The 17,561-nt window shown below is 36.0% G+C and overlaps 1 protein-coding gene and 1 long non-coding RNA gene across 3 annotated transcripts in view; one reads left to right on the top strand and one right to left on the bottom strand.

Annotated features, from left to right (window-relative positions):
- LOC114486960 (uncharacterized) overlaps positions 1 to 10,700 on the top strand; it is a 110,550-nt gene extending 99,850 nt beyond the window's left edge. The window contains exons 3-4 of one of the 2 annotated variants that reach the window (XR_008618360.1): positions 6,520 to 6,604; positions 7,716 to 10,700. This is a non-coding gene — a long non-coding RNA (uncharacterized lncRNA). Of the gene's footprint in view, positions 1 to 6,519; positions 7,182 to 7,715 lie in introns of those variants that run through there. The other variant, XR_003681456.2, reaches the window with a different exon arrangement.
- Positions 1 to 17,561, bottom strand: part of FAM184A (family with sequence similarity 184 member A) — a 128,099-nt gene that overhangs the window by 38,248 nt on the left and 72,290 nt on the right. Inside the window, exons 5-9 of the mRNA XM_024122470.3 lie at positions 16,670 to 16,867; positions 12,942 to 13,064; positions 4,522 to 4,683; positions 2,192 to 2,313; positions 1,354 to 1,504 (exon numbers count right to left, since the gene is read on the bottom strand). Coding sequence (XP_023978238.1) covers positions 1,354 to 1,504; positions 2,192 to 2,313; positions 4,522 to 4,683; positions 12,942 to 13,064; positions 16,670 to 16,867 — 756 coding nt within the window. The remainder of the gene's footprint in view (positions 1 to 1,353; positions 1,505 to 2,191; positions 2,314 to 4,521; positions 4,684 to 12,941; positions 13,065 to 16,669; positions 16,868 to 17,561) is intronic.

The following is a 17,561-nucleotide window of genomic DNA, read 5'->3' as shown; positions in this document are numbered from 1 at the left end:
AAAAAAAAAAAAAAAAAAAAAAGACAAGACAAGAAAAGAATATCAGAGAAGCATGGATGAAATCTGACAATTTAATATAAGGAAGAGTAAATGAATAATGAATAAAATAATTTGATAGAAAACAGGTGGGAGAAGTGGTGGGCCCTCTTTACAGTGCCAAATCTAGCCAGAAAATGTCTATGTCAATACTTCCTGATTGAAAAACAAGGCGGACTTTTAAGGATGTTTTTCATTTTTATCATGTAGTTGAATTATATGATAAAATTAAATCTTCTAAAGTACAGAACATCATAGAGGAGTAGTACCACTCTACCCAGTAAAACTTGTCCTTCTAGATCCCAAAGTAGAAATGTAAAGTAAGTATACAGAAGGTAACTAATAAGCAATGCTAACATGCTGACCAACTTCTAATGAGAGTTGTTGTTTTATTTTTGTTTCAAAGGTTTCAGATTTATTTATTCATAAAAGCTCATAAATATTCATGTAGGTATACTCCCTTTCCAGAGTAACATTATAAGTTATTATGAAATACCAGTCACAAATTGGCAGGCTCAAAGTACTCTTGAAAGACGCTGCACGTATGTACCTATGTAATAAATAATCTTACAAAAAGCCTGCCCTGTTTATTTTGAAATTCATCACGATCACAAATAGAAAGATAATAGTGGATTTCTGGCACTAAATTGCTGAGCTGCTTCTTGTCCAAGTTCTGCACTTGCTTATCAACTGGTGACTCATGCAGTCAGTCCTATTTAATTACTGGCTTTGCAGGAGACTGTTAAGAATTCATAAATTTAGAAGTTGTGTAAATGAGTGAAAATGTGCAAATTCTTTTAATTATAGTTATAAATGTTCTGGAAATAACAAGCCTGACATAAGAAGATAGATTTAGAAAACCACCTTTCATTTATGTCATTTTGAAGCATAAGAGGCAACTTCCTGTTGGTGAGAAAGTAAATTACTCACTTCTGGTAAGTGGTTTTAGGAAATCAGAATAACATCTAATAAATTTTACCTTCCACTGCCTAAATGGTATCTAATGGCTTGGAAAAAGATGTTATACTTTCAAACAATAAGTTTTCCATTTAAAATCTTTAATGCATTCATTTCAAATATTAAACCAAAAAACTAAGTGCTTCTCAGTATTTAGGACTGCAGATGTAACATAATTATTTAGTACACGGTTTCATAAGTTTAAGAATATGTCTCCTTGATTTTATACATTTAAAAAATGTTAAGTTTGCCCTATGAAAAATGACAAAATACAGTGAATTAACATACAATGTTTTATATTTCTGTAGCTAGAGAATGTCAAGGAAAATGAACCTCCATAATCTACAGACTATTAATTACCTGGTTTAAGAGATCTTCTACTTTTTTCTGCCATGAATCCCTGGCTGCATTTTTCTCTCGCTCTTTTAACTGCAAAAGTTGAGACATTGCTGACTTTTTATCCTCTTCATGTTGAAGCCTTAACTCTTCGCGAAGCTTAGAACACTCTTGTCTAAAATAGAACAAATGCACTTAATTTGTGAAGAGAATTACTCCTCTCAATAACTGCAGTATAATTGCTTGCAGGTTTTCTAAGCATTTAATTAATCCTCCTCAAAAGCCAACTCAGAATAAGAGGTGATTATTTCATAGTTAAGGACCATAAAGTACATTGGTAACTTATCCAAGATCATTGATTTATCAAATTATCAACAGCAGAATAGGTACTAGAGCAATAAGTCCTCTGACTTCAGGTGAGTACTCTTCCTATGTTATAGTCCAGGAAATGAAATAAAAAGTCATCTATATTTAAGCAGAAAAAGAGAATTCCAATTTCTCTGCAATTAATCATGGGAAAAATTCATTAAAAATGCTGCTACTGGGGCTTCCCTGGTGGCGCAGTGGTTGAGAGTCCGCCTGCCGATGCAGGGAACACGGGTTCGTGCCCCGGTCCGGGAAGATCCCACATGCCGCGGAGCGGCTGGGCCCGTGAGCCATGGCCGCTGAGCCTGCGCGTCCGGAGCCTGTGCTCCGCAACGGGAGAGGCCACAACAGTGAAAGGCCCGCGTACCGCAAAAAAAAAAAAAAAAAAAATGCTGCTACTACAGCTTCAACAATGAGACAATATAAGCCATATGACAGAAAACCATTTTCTGCACGTCTGTATAGATAAGATTACATTACTGAGTAAAGAATGTACCTAAGGTTTTCAGTCCATTTTATCTCTAAGTCATGGGCCATTTTGTCCACTCTCAGTTTCTCCTCTTCTTTCATGGCAGCAAGTGTTTCTTCATGCTGTTGCCTTTCTTGTTCTAGCTCACTCTGAAGAATAAAAACTTTTCAATGAAGACTAGTCTTCAAAAGCAAAGTCACTGTTGCTTATTTCAAATAACAGAGTGCTTACATTATAACTTTTAAATTCTACAGCACAATAACTGATAGTGCTATCTATGACAATTACTTGAGATTTTCTGACAATAAGATCATGGTACCCATTTAGTATTTTAAATGTCCTTGTGCAAACTATATTTTATTAAGGCTTATAAGTTTGCAAATTATTTTAATAGTTTAAAGTCATCATTAAATGAATAATCTTAACTAAATTTTCCATATCATAGGTATCTAAGAATTCAATTATCTTCACCTGTACACACATTACATAGGCAGATATGCTGTTAAAATTCATTCCCGTTCATATCAAAAGTATGCTATCTACAAAGCTTAAGCATTATCGTTGTATCTCACTGACATGATTAAAATAATCATGAGAAATTTAGGCTTCTATTTTCATCCTGTAACTTCAAACCAGTGGTCCATGGGTTTAGTGTTATTATGATATATATGAAATCTCTGTAGAGTAGCATAAATCAAGTGATTTTCTGGAGCTTGGGGCTGGATATGACCTGTTTGGACAACACTGGCAACCATCGATCCCTGCCAGCAGTGTAGCTGCTCTTAGGGTACAATGGAAAAGGAAGAGATGATGGTCCATCCTTCTGTTAACACAACGACCCTTTCTGGATCACCCACTTGCTAGTAGCACACTGCAGCACTGTTGAGGGGCATATACAGATTGATGGGAAAGTAGCAAGTCAGTGCTAAAATTGTTGACCTGGCTAGTAAGCAGTAAGTATTGAAACCTGAATTCAGCCATCTTAGCCAACTGTCATTTTCACTAAGTACTCTGCCTCTGAGAATTATTTTTTTCCACCAAAGACAGTGTTGAATGGAGTAGAATTTCTCAAAGAGTATTTCTTTTACTGAATGCAAAGCACTTTATTAGACATTATTGGGGTGGGAAAAGAAGTAAAGAAAACACTTGCTCTTAAGAAGCTTACTCAAAGTTATGGTAAACTGTGATGCAGCACCTATATTTTCTCAATTAAATTTGTCCAGCAGAACAGAAAATGAACAGTTGATACGGTTTTGCTTAAGTTTTTTATTATGTTCTACTATTTGACAGAAGAACAATGTAAATATGAGCAAGGAACTTAAAGAAACGAAACTGAATCCAATTCTAAGCTAGAAAAATAAAATTTGAAGGCAACATTTACTGAGTGCTTACTATCTTGCTAAGCACTGTGCTGTAATGGTTTACCTCAGTCAATTATGACAATAGCAGTGTGACATGCATTATTATCCCCCGCCTCTCCTGCATTGTGTGGATGAGGAAATTAAGACTGAGAAAAAGTAACTTGCCCAAAGTTACACACTAAGTGACAGGTCCAGAATTCACACCCCACCAATCTGACTTCAGAGCCCACACCTTAAACCATCTCTCTGAAAGAAAAACTAATAAATCTCTAGCTACTGTCCCCCTAGTTGTATGGTTCATTTCTCTACCTTCTAATGCAGTCTAAATATTTGCTTTGCTTCATGACCCTGAATGGGAAAGACAAATCTTTTCCAAAATCTGTAGTTCACAGAGAATCACTTAGTTGCTATACATGAGAGTTCAACTCTTACCAGTAAAAGAACTGTGCATACTAACTGTTAACGGATTGAATTGTGTTTCCAAAAAGATAGGTAGAAGTCCTAACACCCCAGTTCCTCAGAACGTGATGCTATTTGGAAACAGGGTCAGTGTAGATGTAATTAGGTAAGATGGGGCCACGCTGAAATAGGGTAAGCCCGTAATCCAGTATGACTGGTGTCCTTACAAGAAGATGTTGAGGACACAGGAAAAATGCCATATGCAAAGACAGAGAAAAGATTGAAGTTGTGCTGCCACAAGCCAAGGGATGCCTGGGGCTACCAGGAGCTGGAAAAGGCAAGGAAGGATCCTCCCTTAGAGGTTTAAAAGGGGGAATGGCCCTGATAACACCTTGGTTTTGAACTTTCAATCTTCAGAACTGTAAGAGAATAAATTTCTGTTGTTTTAAGCCACCTTGTTTGTAGTACTTTGTTATGGCAGTCCCAGGAAACTAATAATAATTATATATAAATGTGATGTTTGTAATAAACTTTAAGCAAAGTAAATTATATTTTTACCTTGCTGATATTTAGATTATAACAGGATAATGACATTACCTCAGCATTTAATAGAGCATCCTTGGTCTCCTTCAGCCTGCCTTTAGTCAAGTCCAGCTCATTTTGAAGTCTTTCCTGGGAGTCCTGAAGACTAGCAATGAGTCCTTCTGCAGAGCCAAGACCTTGTTCACTTTTGCTTACCATTTCTTGGAGGTGGCCAATCTGCAAGTAAATACAGTACTTTTAACACACCTCAGTGTAATCGACTAGCAAACAGTCAGGTTTGTTTTCTTAAAGTCTTTTCTTTAGATGTAATTTTACTGATGGATCTTTCTTGATGAATTTGGAAGAAGCACTCAACCATGACAGTCTTCATCTGTTGTTTTTTGAAAAGACCTCCATATTTATGATTTCCCTTTGTCATGGCAACCATGTAAATACATGGATACCTCAAGCTCCTGTGAATTCCTGGTTCTATCATATAATCAAATACCTATAAAAAAGAATTGAAGATAAAGATCATACCCAAGATTGAGAAAAAAGGATCTTTTAGATAAAAATATTTTTAAAACTGCTCTTTAAAATTGAATCACCTATATTTCATTTGAGCCCTGTTCTCCATCTATTTATAAAAGTGATCGATTTAGGTCAATATTGATAAGCTGGTAAATGTAGCTTAAATTAGGATATGTTGTGATCTCTATGTTTTCATAAAAAATGTGTGTCTTGAAATTGTTAAGAGTTGAATTTACACACTCTTGAAATTAGGAGCTAATAGACAATTTGTTGATTAAGCAGACCTCAAGTAATGAGAACTATTATAAAATCAGTAAATGAAATACTTTATAAATTATCTAGGAAAATATTACGAAGTAAAGATCTCGGTTTTATAAAATAGCCAAGCTTATCAAAACTCTACAGAAATGACAACTGGTAATTAAAAAATAATACCTGCGTATTTCTCACTGTAAATACAGACATCACAAAGAAAACTGAAAATCCTTCTTTAATCCCCTCTGACCCGAAATCCCCTGCCCCCAACTTCCTGTCTCCTTTCCATGCAGATATATGCACATGCTGAACAATTCCAGTGATGGTAGCATCTTATCTTGTTAGTATCTTTAAAGGGATGCCAATCTCATAAAATGAGCTGGGAGCTTCCATTTTTTTCTGGGCTCTGAAATATTTTCATAGCGAAGATTTACTTGTTTTTTGAAAATTTAGTATAATTCATCCATTAAAATCCTCTGGGTCTAGTGCCTCTCTAGATACATGTTGGACTATTTAGTTTCTTTCATGGCTATAATTGGTTTGGCCAGGTTGTTCAACTACTTTGAGTCATTTTAGAAATTTAAATTCTCATACGAAGACATCAGTTTTCCTTAAATTTGAAAATTAACTAGCATATTTGTAAATAATATTCATTTACAATGCTGTAAAATTTTCTCTGTCACTATTTATGTCACATTTCCCTAGTTTACATAGATTACTTGTATCTTCTCTACTTTTTGTGTTGACCTGGCTTTCAGAATGTGTTCTGCAGCAGTGAATGAATGAATGGAAGAAAAGTGACTGTTAACAGAGTTAAAGAGTACTGAATTTAGGAGAAAATCTAGTTTCAAGTTCTGGGTCTGCCAGTATAAAACAGCAGTAAAAGTACCTACCTCACAGAGTTACTATGATAATTAAATGCAAGGATATATGGAAACAGGTTCTTTAACTAGAAAGCAACATACAAACATTAGGTACCAATCAATACTCATACAATTTGCCAATCACCTATTCCACCCCTCCCAGTTTCTCCTCTCTCCTAATTTTGCTTATGGTTTGTTCTGATATCTGTACAAATATTCTGTTTTTAATTCATGACACTGCCATCATATTTCAAAAAGCCTTCTTTGTCCTTGTATTTTTGTCACTTGAGTTTTGTATTTTATTTATATTTATATTCATGATTTAATATTACATTTCAATGCTTAGCCCACCTGGAACTTTTTTGGTACAAGGTTGAAGAAAGAATCTAACTTCATTTTCCTCTTTTCTTCCATTTACATACAGTCTTAAAAAAGCATTGTCATCCACTATGATTCAGATTAAACCTATTAACTCTGGCCTCTATCCTACTATTCTACTGACATTACAGGTAAGTCCTCAGAGAACTCTTGATTGCATAACATTTTCAGGCCTCATAGTCTGATCCTAATCACTGTCTGACACTGGCACTTCCACCCTCTTGCAAGTATCTGCTTTCATGCTTTTCTGATATCCATTAATCCTTGTTCTCATGCTTTTGATTTCTCCTTTTCAATTGCTTTTCCTGGCTCTGTTAATTCAATATTGGTGCACTTCTTGTTACCAGCAATCTTCTCATTAGCTACCCTTGGGTAAGCTCTTCTACTTAAATGGCTTCCAGAACTGCCTGATCTTTAGCTCCAAGCCTGCACACTCTACTTAGTTCCAGCCTAGATGTCTCACAATCACCGCAAAGTCAGCATAGCCAAACAACTCGATGTCTTGCCATCCAATGTATTTTTCCTCTACAGGAAGTACAGATTCCTATCTTCCAACAGTGGCATTATTATCTGTCCAAATACCTAAGCTAGATACCCGAGTCACTTTCTACCACTTACCATATCAAGCCCTATAAATTTTATTTTAAATTTTTTTATTTCTGTATTTTATTGACATATAGTTGATTTCCAATATTATATTAGTTTCAGGTACACAGCATAGTGATTCAGTGTTTTTATAGATCGTACTCCATTTTAAAGTTATTACAAAATAATGGCTATATTTCTCCATGCTGTACAATATATATCCTTGTAGCTTATTTTATACATAGTAGAGTGTACCTCTTAATCCCATACCCCATCTAACCCCTCCCCCAGCCCTGTCCCTACTGGTAACCACTAGTTTGTTCTCTATATCTGTAAGTCTGTTTCTGTTTTCTTATATACATTTGTTTGTTTTCCTTTTTTAGATTTCACATAGAAGCATTAACATAAAGAGTATTTGTCTTTCTCTATCTGACTTACTTCACTAAGCACAATACTCTCTGTGTCCATCCCTTGTTGCAAATGGCAAAATTTCATTCTTTTTTATGGCGGAGTAATATTCCATTATATACATATTGGGTTGGCCAAAAAGTGCCTTCAGCTTTTAAGTAAAAATAAGACACATTTTTCATTTTCACCAAGAACTTTATTGAACAATGTATTCACCCTTTTGTTCCACTACATTCTGCCATTTTTCAGGGAACTTCATAATTCCATCTTCCCGAACCTTTTTATCTTTTTGAGCAAAGAACTGTTCCAGGTGCCTTTTACAGTCTTCCAAGGAATTGAAATTTTTTCCATTAAGAGAATTTTGTAAAGACTGAAATGAATGGAAATCCAAAGGTACAACGTCTGGTGAATACAGAGGATGAATCAGAACTTCCCAGCCAAGCTGTAACAGTTTTTGCCTGGTCATCAAACAAACACATGGTCTTGTGTTACCCTGATGGAAGATGATGTGTTTTCTGTTGACTAATTCTGGATGCTTTTCGTTGAGTGCTGCATTCAGTTGGTCTAATTGGGAGCAGTACTTGTTGGAATTAATCGTTTGGTTTTCCGGATGGAGCTCATTATATAGGATTCCCTTCCAATCCCATCATATACACAACATCACCTTCTCTGGATGAAGACCGGCCTTTGGCGTGGTTGGTGGTGGTTCATTTCACTTGCCTCATGATCTCTTCCATTCCACATTATTGTACAGTAGCCGCTTTTCATCGCCTGTCACAATTTGTTTTAAAAACGGAACATTTTCATTACGTTTAAGTAGAGAATAGCATGCGGAAATATGGTCAAGAAGGTTTTTTTTTTGCTTAACTTATGTGGAACCCAAACGTCAAAGTAATGAACATAAACAACCTGGTACAAATGATTTTCAATGCTTGATTTGGATATTTTGAGTATGTGGGCTATCTCCCACGTGGTATAATGTTGATTGTTCTCAGTTAATGTCTCAATTTGATCGCTATCAACTTCAACTGGTCTACCCAACCGTGGAGCATCATCCAGCGAGAAATCTCCAGCACAAAACTTCACAAACCACTTTGACATGTTCGATCAGTCACAGCACCTTCTCCATACACTGCACAAATCTTTTTTCTTTTTTTTCTTTTTTTGGCTGCACTGGGTCTTCGTTGCTGCGTGCGGGCTTTCTCTAGTTGTGGTGAGTGGGGGCTTACTCTTTGTTGTGGTGCACAAGCTTCTCATTGCGGTGGCTTCTCTTGTTGCGAAGCATGGGCTCTAGGCACACAGGCTTCAGTAGTTGTGGCTCATGGGCTCAGTAGTTGCATCCCGCAGGCTCTAGAGCACAGGGTCAGTAATTGTGCTGCACAGGCTTAGTTGCTACACGGCATGTGGGATCTTCCTGCACCAGGGATTGAACCCACCTTGTCCCCTGCACTGGCAGGCAGATTCTTAACCACTGCACCACCAGGGAAGTCCCACAAATCTTAATTTGTGTTTTGGTTGTGTTTTTACCTTTCTTGAAATAATAAAGCGTAATATGCTGAAAATGTTTTTTCTTCCATCTTCAATATTAAGATGGCTATACAAAAATTAGCCAGTTTTGGTAAGTCTTTTTTTAAATGCACGTTGATATGACAGTTGTCACATACAATCTAACAAAATTGTTTCAAATGAAGTTAAAGACAACTAAGGGCTACTACAGCCATCTTGTGGAAAAAACCGAATGAACCTTTTGGCCAATCCAATATATACCACATCTTCTTTATCCATTCACCTGTTGATGGGCACGTAGGTTGCTTCCGTATCTTGGCTATTGTAAATAATGCTGCTATGAACAGAGGGGTGCATGTATCTTTTTGAATTCATGTTTTTGTTCTCTTTGGATATTTACCCAGGAGTAGAATTGCTGAATCATGGTAGTTCTATTTTTAGTCTTTTGATGAACCTCCATACTGTTTTCCATATTGGCTGCACCAATTTACATACCCACCAACAGTGTAGGAGGGTTCCCTTTTCTCCACATCTGTTATTTGTAGACTTTTTGATAGTAGCCATTCTGACAGGTAAGAGGTGATATGGCATTGTTGTTTTTGATTTGCATTGTCTAATAATTAGTGATGTGGCACATCTTTTCATGTGCCTGTTAGACATTTTTCCAAAGTAGACATATGGATGACTACTTAGGTCTTCTGCTCATTTTCTGATTGGGTTGTTTATTTTTCTATATTGAATTGTATAAGCTGATTATATATTTTGGATATTAACCCCTTATTGGTCATGTCTTTTGCAAACATTTTCTCTCATTCAGTAGGTTGTCTTTTCTTTTGTCGATGGTTTCCTTTGCTGTGCAAAAGCTTTTACATTTAATTAGGTCCCATTTGTTTATTTTTGATTTTATTTCTTTTATGTTAGGAGACAGATCCAAAAAATATTACTACAATTGATGTCAAATATTTACTGATCTCCTATCATGTGTCATGCAGCATAACAACTGTGATAGAACATCTTATAATAAACAAATCCAAATGCTTTTCATTTTAACAAAATATTGAAAAAAATATATATCCACTTAAAAAGCTTATTTCCAGAAGAAAATCTACAACTTAAATGTTATAAGAACATTTTAAAAGACCATAATGGTCAGAATTATTGACGATTCAGCCTACTATTTTGTCTTCAAAGGTGATCCCAAAATAACATTTCATAGGATAACAGGGTTATCCTCCACCTGAGATTTTAAACTCACTGGCTTCCCTTAATATACTATTATGATTCTGGCATTCATGAATTTATCATCTAGATCCACAGTTGAACTACTTACATTTTGAGGCTATTTCACTTGGAAGGGTATCAAGATCTACCAACTTATGAAGACAGTACATTCCTTAATTTTTTCTAAAACAATCACTTTCAGTTTTTATGAACTACTCCCCTAATTCTTTCCTCCTGTCTTTCCACAGATGTATCTATTTTCCATCCAATAAATGTAAGTGGAATAAAATATTTATTTAAAAGGCAAAACTTCTGACTAGGTATTTTTTTAAATGCAGCTATATGGGGGCTTCCCTGGTGGCGCAGTGCTTGGGGGTCCGCCTGCCAATGCAGGGGATGCGGGTTCATGCCCCCGGTCTGGGAGGATCCCACATGCCACGGAGCAGCTGGGCCCGTGAGCCATGGCCGCTGGGCCTGCGCGTCCGGAGCCTGTGCTCTGCAAAGGGAGAGGCCACAACAGTGAGAGGCCCATGTACCACAAAAAAAAAAAAAAAGAAAAAAAAAATGCAGCTATATGTGTTGGGCGAGAGGCACACGTAAACATAGGATGCAGAAAAACAGAGTCATTGGATGAAAAAAGATATACCAGACAGCTTATACAATATCAAATAACACAGACTAAGCCAAAAAGTATGATTCGTTAAGTAGCTAAAACAATTTTATATTTGTATGCATATAACAAAGCCTCTAAATATACAAAGCAAAAATTGATAGAATGTAAGAAGAAATAAGCAAATACACCATCATAGTATCAGTGTTTAGAAACTGACATATCAAGAAGATAAAAATTGAAAAGAATACAGAATATTTGAAGAAATAGCTTAAAATCTTGATTTAATGAACCGGAATACAGACTACATTGCATTAAACGAGTGGATGCACTCAGAACATTAAACTTCTTTTATGTGTGAGGTCACAATGCTAGACCTTAACAAGTTTCAAAATTGTTTTCATATGAACCACAATGCAATTAAGGTTACAAAAGCATTTCAATCTTACACAGCTTTTCCACAGAAAAGAAAAGGATATAAGTCCTACTTCATTTTATGAGGCTCGATATAACCTTGATTCCAAAACCAGAAAAGGATGGTATAAAGAAGGAAAAGCACGAAGCCATCTTATTTAAGCCTAGGCTTAAAAATCCTAAAATGAATATTATAAACTGAATCTAGTATTATATTAAAAAGATATATATAATCTGTCATGACTAACTCGTACTTATTCTAGAACTCCAAGGTTGATTTAAAATTATAAAATTGATTAATGTAAGGTACCACATTAACAAGTTAAAGAAAAATGAGTATGTTCCCAATAGATGCAGAAAAATCAACATCAATTTGTAATTTTTTTTTTAATTAGGAAACTAGAATTACAAGAGAATTTTCTAAACCTGATAAAGAGCATTTACAAAATAAACGTTCAGAGAAGCATCATAATTAACTGTGAAATGTTGACGTCCTTCACTTTAAGAGCAAGAAACAAAACAAGAATGCTTACTGTCTCTGGAGATCGTAGCCAGCAAAGTAGGACAAGGAAGAAAATGTCCCAGCATGAAGGGAAGGCAGATACATACAGAGGGAAGAGTCAGGCAGATTCTTGGGAGCCACTCTAAAGCAGCACCAAAATATTACCAAGGTGCTAAAACATAATTGAGAATGTATCTAGAAGCAAAATCAATTACATATTAATTAGAACTCTTCTCAGCGAGATTACAATATGTAGGTTGGAGGAATGCTGAAACCACTTGGAATTGAGAGGAGAACTCCAGGACACCTGCATGAGAAACACAGATGGTCACTAAACCACCTTCTAATGACAGCAGGACACCATAACCACAAGGATCACAGACCGCGAGAGAGGTATGCAGTGGATGACTTGGTACCTTCTCTGGATAAATGTTTAAAGATAATTAAAGAAAACTGAGTGCAAATCATTAGCCTGCCCAGGGGCCCTCATGTGTTTTGGTGTGGTTTCTGTGAGCAGAAGCAGAGTAATGAGAAAGCAGGACTTAAAGACTGTTGGGAAAGATGAGGCCAGTGAGGTAGGAACAGCTGACAAGATGAGACACATCAAGACAAGAACTTGTTTTAGGAAGACCAGTCTACGAGCCCCATGAAGGATGAGCTGGAAAGGAAGGAAAAGAGGACAGTAGGGGGGCTGTTCTAGGACGCAGATGAACCAGGACACAGGAGAGAAAGGGATGGAACAAGCAATATTATAGCTTTTCAACTGTCTTTACATTTCTTTTATTCACAACTTTTTGATTTATAACATTTTATTCTATTCTTAGTCTTTTCTTTTCCAAGCTAAACAATACTATTTTCATATAGAATTTAAAAATTATTTTAGATGTCACTATCTAAAGATCCAGGGTAGAGAATACGAAGTCAATGTTTTGCAAAAGGGTAGAAAAAACTCTTTTGTTTTCTTTTCTGTAACGGGATATTCTCCTTTGTTTTGCTTTTCCCCACAAAAGCATCTTGGTCCAATATTTTTTGTAGTAAATTTTTACCTGGTGAGATATAATCAATGTCACTATGAAAATTTCAGCTTTAAAGAAAGTTTTTGATTATTTTTACTCCAGATATGTTACCTTCATTGAGGCTCATCTACTTATACAATGTTACCAAATAAGGTACTATCAATGAGATATAACATAGGTGATTGATTGGCCTAAAGAATTCTTGCCTCTTGATTGGCTGAATTCAGCTTGTCTTCCAGTTCTTCCTTCAGGTTTTCTAGCTCTTGTTGAAGGTGATTTTTATCGTCTTCCAGGTTTAGCTTTTCCTTTTTATGTTGTGCCTCCAATTCCTTAGAAAAAGAAATTTTTAGGAATTAACAAAATTGAAAATATTGTATACTTCGAACACTCCAAGAAAAAGACTACTCTGTTTTATATTTTGATGCCTTGCTCTTCAAGTTAGTCTTATACTTAACTATTAATATCAGAGTTAACAGTGAATCTAATTAATCCTAGGGGCTTAGATTCTATCATTCTGAATCACTTATGATGCAGTGGTTAAGTCATTTTTTTAAATGGTAAGAATATCTGACTGGTCTAGATCAACCTGAAGTCAAAAAAAAGAAATGTGTGATATAAATGATAACTTGGTGAGATGAGAAAAAATTCTAACTATCTCTTGGGTTCATAATTCTTCTATATTTACATAAAAATACAAAATTTAGTAACACTTCTGGAACTCAGGGGTCTAGCACTGGAATGTAGTCAAGGATTAACAAGTAAGAAATTAAGGTATCTCAAGAGCAATACTACTAAAATTGATACTTACTGAAGAATACCTACTATGTGCCAGACATGCTACTTACTACTTGGGATACAAAGGCAATAAGACATGGCCCCTGCCCTTAATAGGCTCATTAAAGAATATGTGATTAAAATTAGATGTAATGGGGAGTACTGGACTATATGAATAGGGAACTGATAAGTGCTGGCTTGGTGTGAAACGTCCACAGAGAAAGCAATTCCTAAGCATAGTTTGGGGTGTACCAGTAAGAAAAGGTGGTGAAGCAAGAGGGAGATACAACATTCTAAGCAGAAGAAAAAGAATGTGCAAAAACCACGGAAGTAGCAAAGAACAAGGTATGTTACAGGTGTTCAGTATTTCTACAGTGTAAGGTGAGAACAGTAATAAATAGGGTTGTATGTTGGGTGTCCCCAAGACAAACTCCAGGTTTGATGATTTGCTGGGATGTCTCACAGGACTCAGCATTTAGTTGTACTCACAGCTATTTGTATTACAGCAAAAGGATACAAAGCACAATCAGCAAGAGAAAAGGCACATGGGGCAAAGTCTGCAGGAAACCAGACTCAAGCTTCTAAGAGTCCTCTCACACAGAACTCTCCTGCATGTTGGGACAACACATGTGAAATGTCCACTAGGAAAGCTCATGAGGAACTAACACAACACTGTAAAGTAACTATACTCCAATAAAAATTAAAAAAAAAAAAAAAGAAAAAAGAAAACTTTCATAGACTCAGATATTGGTAAATAACTAAATATGAGAAATATAACAAATACATTATAATTATTATTTTATAAATTTACCTTAACCCTAAATAATATCCTTACACTTAGGATGGATTTGTAAAATTGCCTTGGTGTCTATAAAAATGGTACAGAACTTTGTCAGTTCAGTCAAGGTGGTTAGATGTCTACTTTCATGATCATTAACTTCATTTCCCAAATAAACATACTCGGGGGGAAAAAAAAAAAAGAAAGCTCATGAGGGACTTAGTGCCAGGTTTCTTACTGGAGGCTGGCCAGTTTAGCATGTTCCAAAATTCAAGACTCCAGGAAGGAAAGTACATGTTCAGGATAAACCATATTGTTTGCATAAACAGTGAATGGTGGGAACCCTCCTGAAATTCAAGTTCTAGACACCAGCCAAGGGCCAACCTTGCACCATGTTTTCTAAGGATGGCAGTTTCAGGCCTGCTGTGTTATCTCTTTTCTACATGGATTCTCTGTATATTCACATCCTTTTTGGTAGCTAAGTAATAAGGAATGGTGAAGTCACTTTTAGCTAAATGTTCTTTAAAAGATAATTTGACATAGGAGAAAGACTATTTGGAAGGAGGCTGGTTTTAGCTTAGGCTCAGACATGAACTAGCTGGGCAAGAAAGGAATGAAGCAGCAAGTGCTAAGTTATTCTGAGAAAAGACAAGGGTAAAGATGAGGCTATCCTAAGAGGTTTTGACTATGTTCACATACAGGAAATTCATGTCATCTGCCTTATGGCAACCATGCTTTAATGAAAGTCTGTAAGAAATGCAAATGGATGAAAGTAGATTTTCAGGTAGCTCAGAAATTGAAATTTAATGGGTGAAGGGATGATTAGAAGAGTAGTAATGAGGTAAAAATTATATTGATGAAAGATGCCTTGATTCTAGCACTTAGAACTTAATACAGAGGAATAAAGAGAGGCAAAAGGCACCTGCAATTTAAATATTCCAGTAAGAGAGGAGGAGGTTTAGGTGAAAATAGAATGTAGAAATGAAAAAGAATAACAAAAAATAGCTATGGGAAAGATTACTGAAGCCACAGTTACTGCTAAATCCTTTACTATAAAACCTCGAACACTTGATACATATACCCAGAGTCGGTAAGCATGCACACGCTTAATTAATTAACTAATCAACTAATCAATTAAAGCTGTACTGATTGGTCCTGGAATAGTGAGCTGGCACAGAAAAAAGTACAACCACAACTTTGAGAAATAACATATCATTAAGTTTTGTCTTTAGTTATATAAACATATAGCAGTATGTTTAGATAGAAATATTCTAAACAGAAGTTTTATTTTGAATTTTTAATTAACTTAAGGTGTTATTTTTTCCAACTGGTTGTCAGAAAAGGAAGAAATATAGAGGCAGAAGATCTCAATTCACATGCTACCTCTTCTATTTACTAGGTTTGTGGCTCTGAGTAAATCATTTAGGTTTATTAAACCTATTTCACCACCCATAGAATAAAAACGTCATTAATCTCCAAGACACAAATAATAAGGAATATATAAGAAAGCTTTCCGTAAACTGTAAAGTGCTATGATATAAACACATAACAACCATCATTAATACATGCCTACACAATGTGGTGGCTAAATGCCTTAGCGTTTGATACCTGAGACCTGAATTCAAGGTCTGACTGATTCTTACTAGTTGCATGTGCTTGGGCAAGTATTTAACCCCTCTGTGCCTCCACCTCCTCTTCAGTAAAATGGGTATAGCAATGAAACCAGAAGCAGCGTTATAAGGATTAAATGAAAAAATAAACGTAAAACATCATGGCAGTGTCTGGCACACACAGTAAGAAATACTAACAATTATTTATCACTGTATGCTCAGATATGTCTGGGTTTTTAACATTTTGCCTCACTTAACCCTCACAGGGATATTACAAGATGGATCTTATCTTCGTCTGTCAAATGAGGAGCCTCAGGCATAGCTTTTGGGACCCAAGAATAAGCAGCTAGTAAGCAAAGAGCTCAGTGTAAGGCCCCAATCTGTCAGATACCTTGCTTTTTCTACTATATAATTACTGTCTGTCATGTATTACTATTAGTGAGCTGATTACTTATTTGAGGGCAAAACCAAAACAAAACAGATCATTTTCCCAGGGAAGGAAACTGTCTACAGGAGAATAAGCGCTTCAACTAGTGAGGCTTCCTGAGGAGGACACCAATGTTGCTGTCTCAAGATCAAGGGAGTGTTTCTATTACGGCTTACACCAAGTAGAAGTGCCTCATATCAATTTAATAAACTACATCCCCTGTAAAAACTTTTATGTATGTTACTCTTTGAACCGAGATTTACAGAGTGATTACAAGACAGCGGCTAGATCATTATAGAAAGCCCACCAATTTACAATGCAATGCTAGGCTGAATTTTTACTCACCATTTGCAGTTTTTTCTTATCCCTAATCGCATTACTGTGGACAGCCTCAATTGCCATATGGTGCTTCCAAGCTAATTCTTCCAAAGTCTTAGAATGGGCCTCATTTAATTGGGCCAACTCTCCTTCCAGTCTATTCTGCAGGTTGTTTAGCTCCATCTCATAATATTCTTGCTGAGTTTTCTTTGCCTCATTTACTTTCTAAAATTGAACAAAAATAAAGATCAATAATTGGCATCTGCTTTTTTCATTACTGCTCTTAGTATTTTGAATACTCAGTAAATAGACAAACTTGGATGAACTGAGTGCTACAGGACTTAGATATGGTACATGAGAATACACCACTGGGTGTTCTCAGAAAATGACAGGGTGGCACAGGCAAAATGAGTAATTTTAAAACAAATGATAAAATACACTATTATTAGGTTAGAACCAAGTGCGAGTCAGCACATCTGCAGGCTTAAGAGAAAAAGGCTTCCTATATGTCAAAGTTGTACACAAAATGGCTTACCAATTTACCCACTCCAATGATACTATTCAATACAATTTTATTGCATGCCAATTATATGCCTTTTAAGCATGAACAGTCTAATGATGAAAAAAAGTCAAAAGAGTGTGGCAATATAATTTTTTAAGTTCTATGAAAGGAGCATGCATCATATGTTGTGAGAGTATACAGGAAAGGAACCTAACCTGGGTGGGGTGGGAAACAATGTGATGTGTGTGAGAGACAAAGAAAGAGAGAGAGAGAGAGAGAGAGAGAAAGAAAGAGAAAGAGAGAGACAGAGAGAGATTGATCGATCAGGGAAGGCTTTCCAGAAGAGAAAACATCTGAGCTGATGATGACACATGCTCTCATTTAACTCTCACAAGCCCATCAGGAAACAAGAGATGA

This window comes from Physeter macrocephalus, chromosome 10 (assembly GCF_002837175.3).
Source record: "Physeter macrocephalus isolate SW-GA chromosome 10, ASM283717v5, whole genome shotgun sequence".
Taxonomy (NCBI): domain Eukaryota; kingdom Metazoa; phylum Chordata; class Mammalia; order Artiodactyla; family Physeteridae; genus Physeter; species Physeter macrocephalus.
The sequence above is the reverse complement of the archived record's forward strand: the minus strand, read 5'-3'. Positions and strand labels throughout refer to the sequence as shown.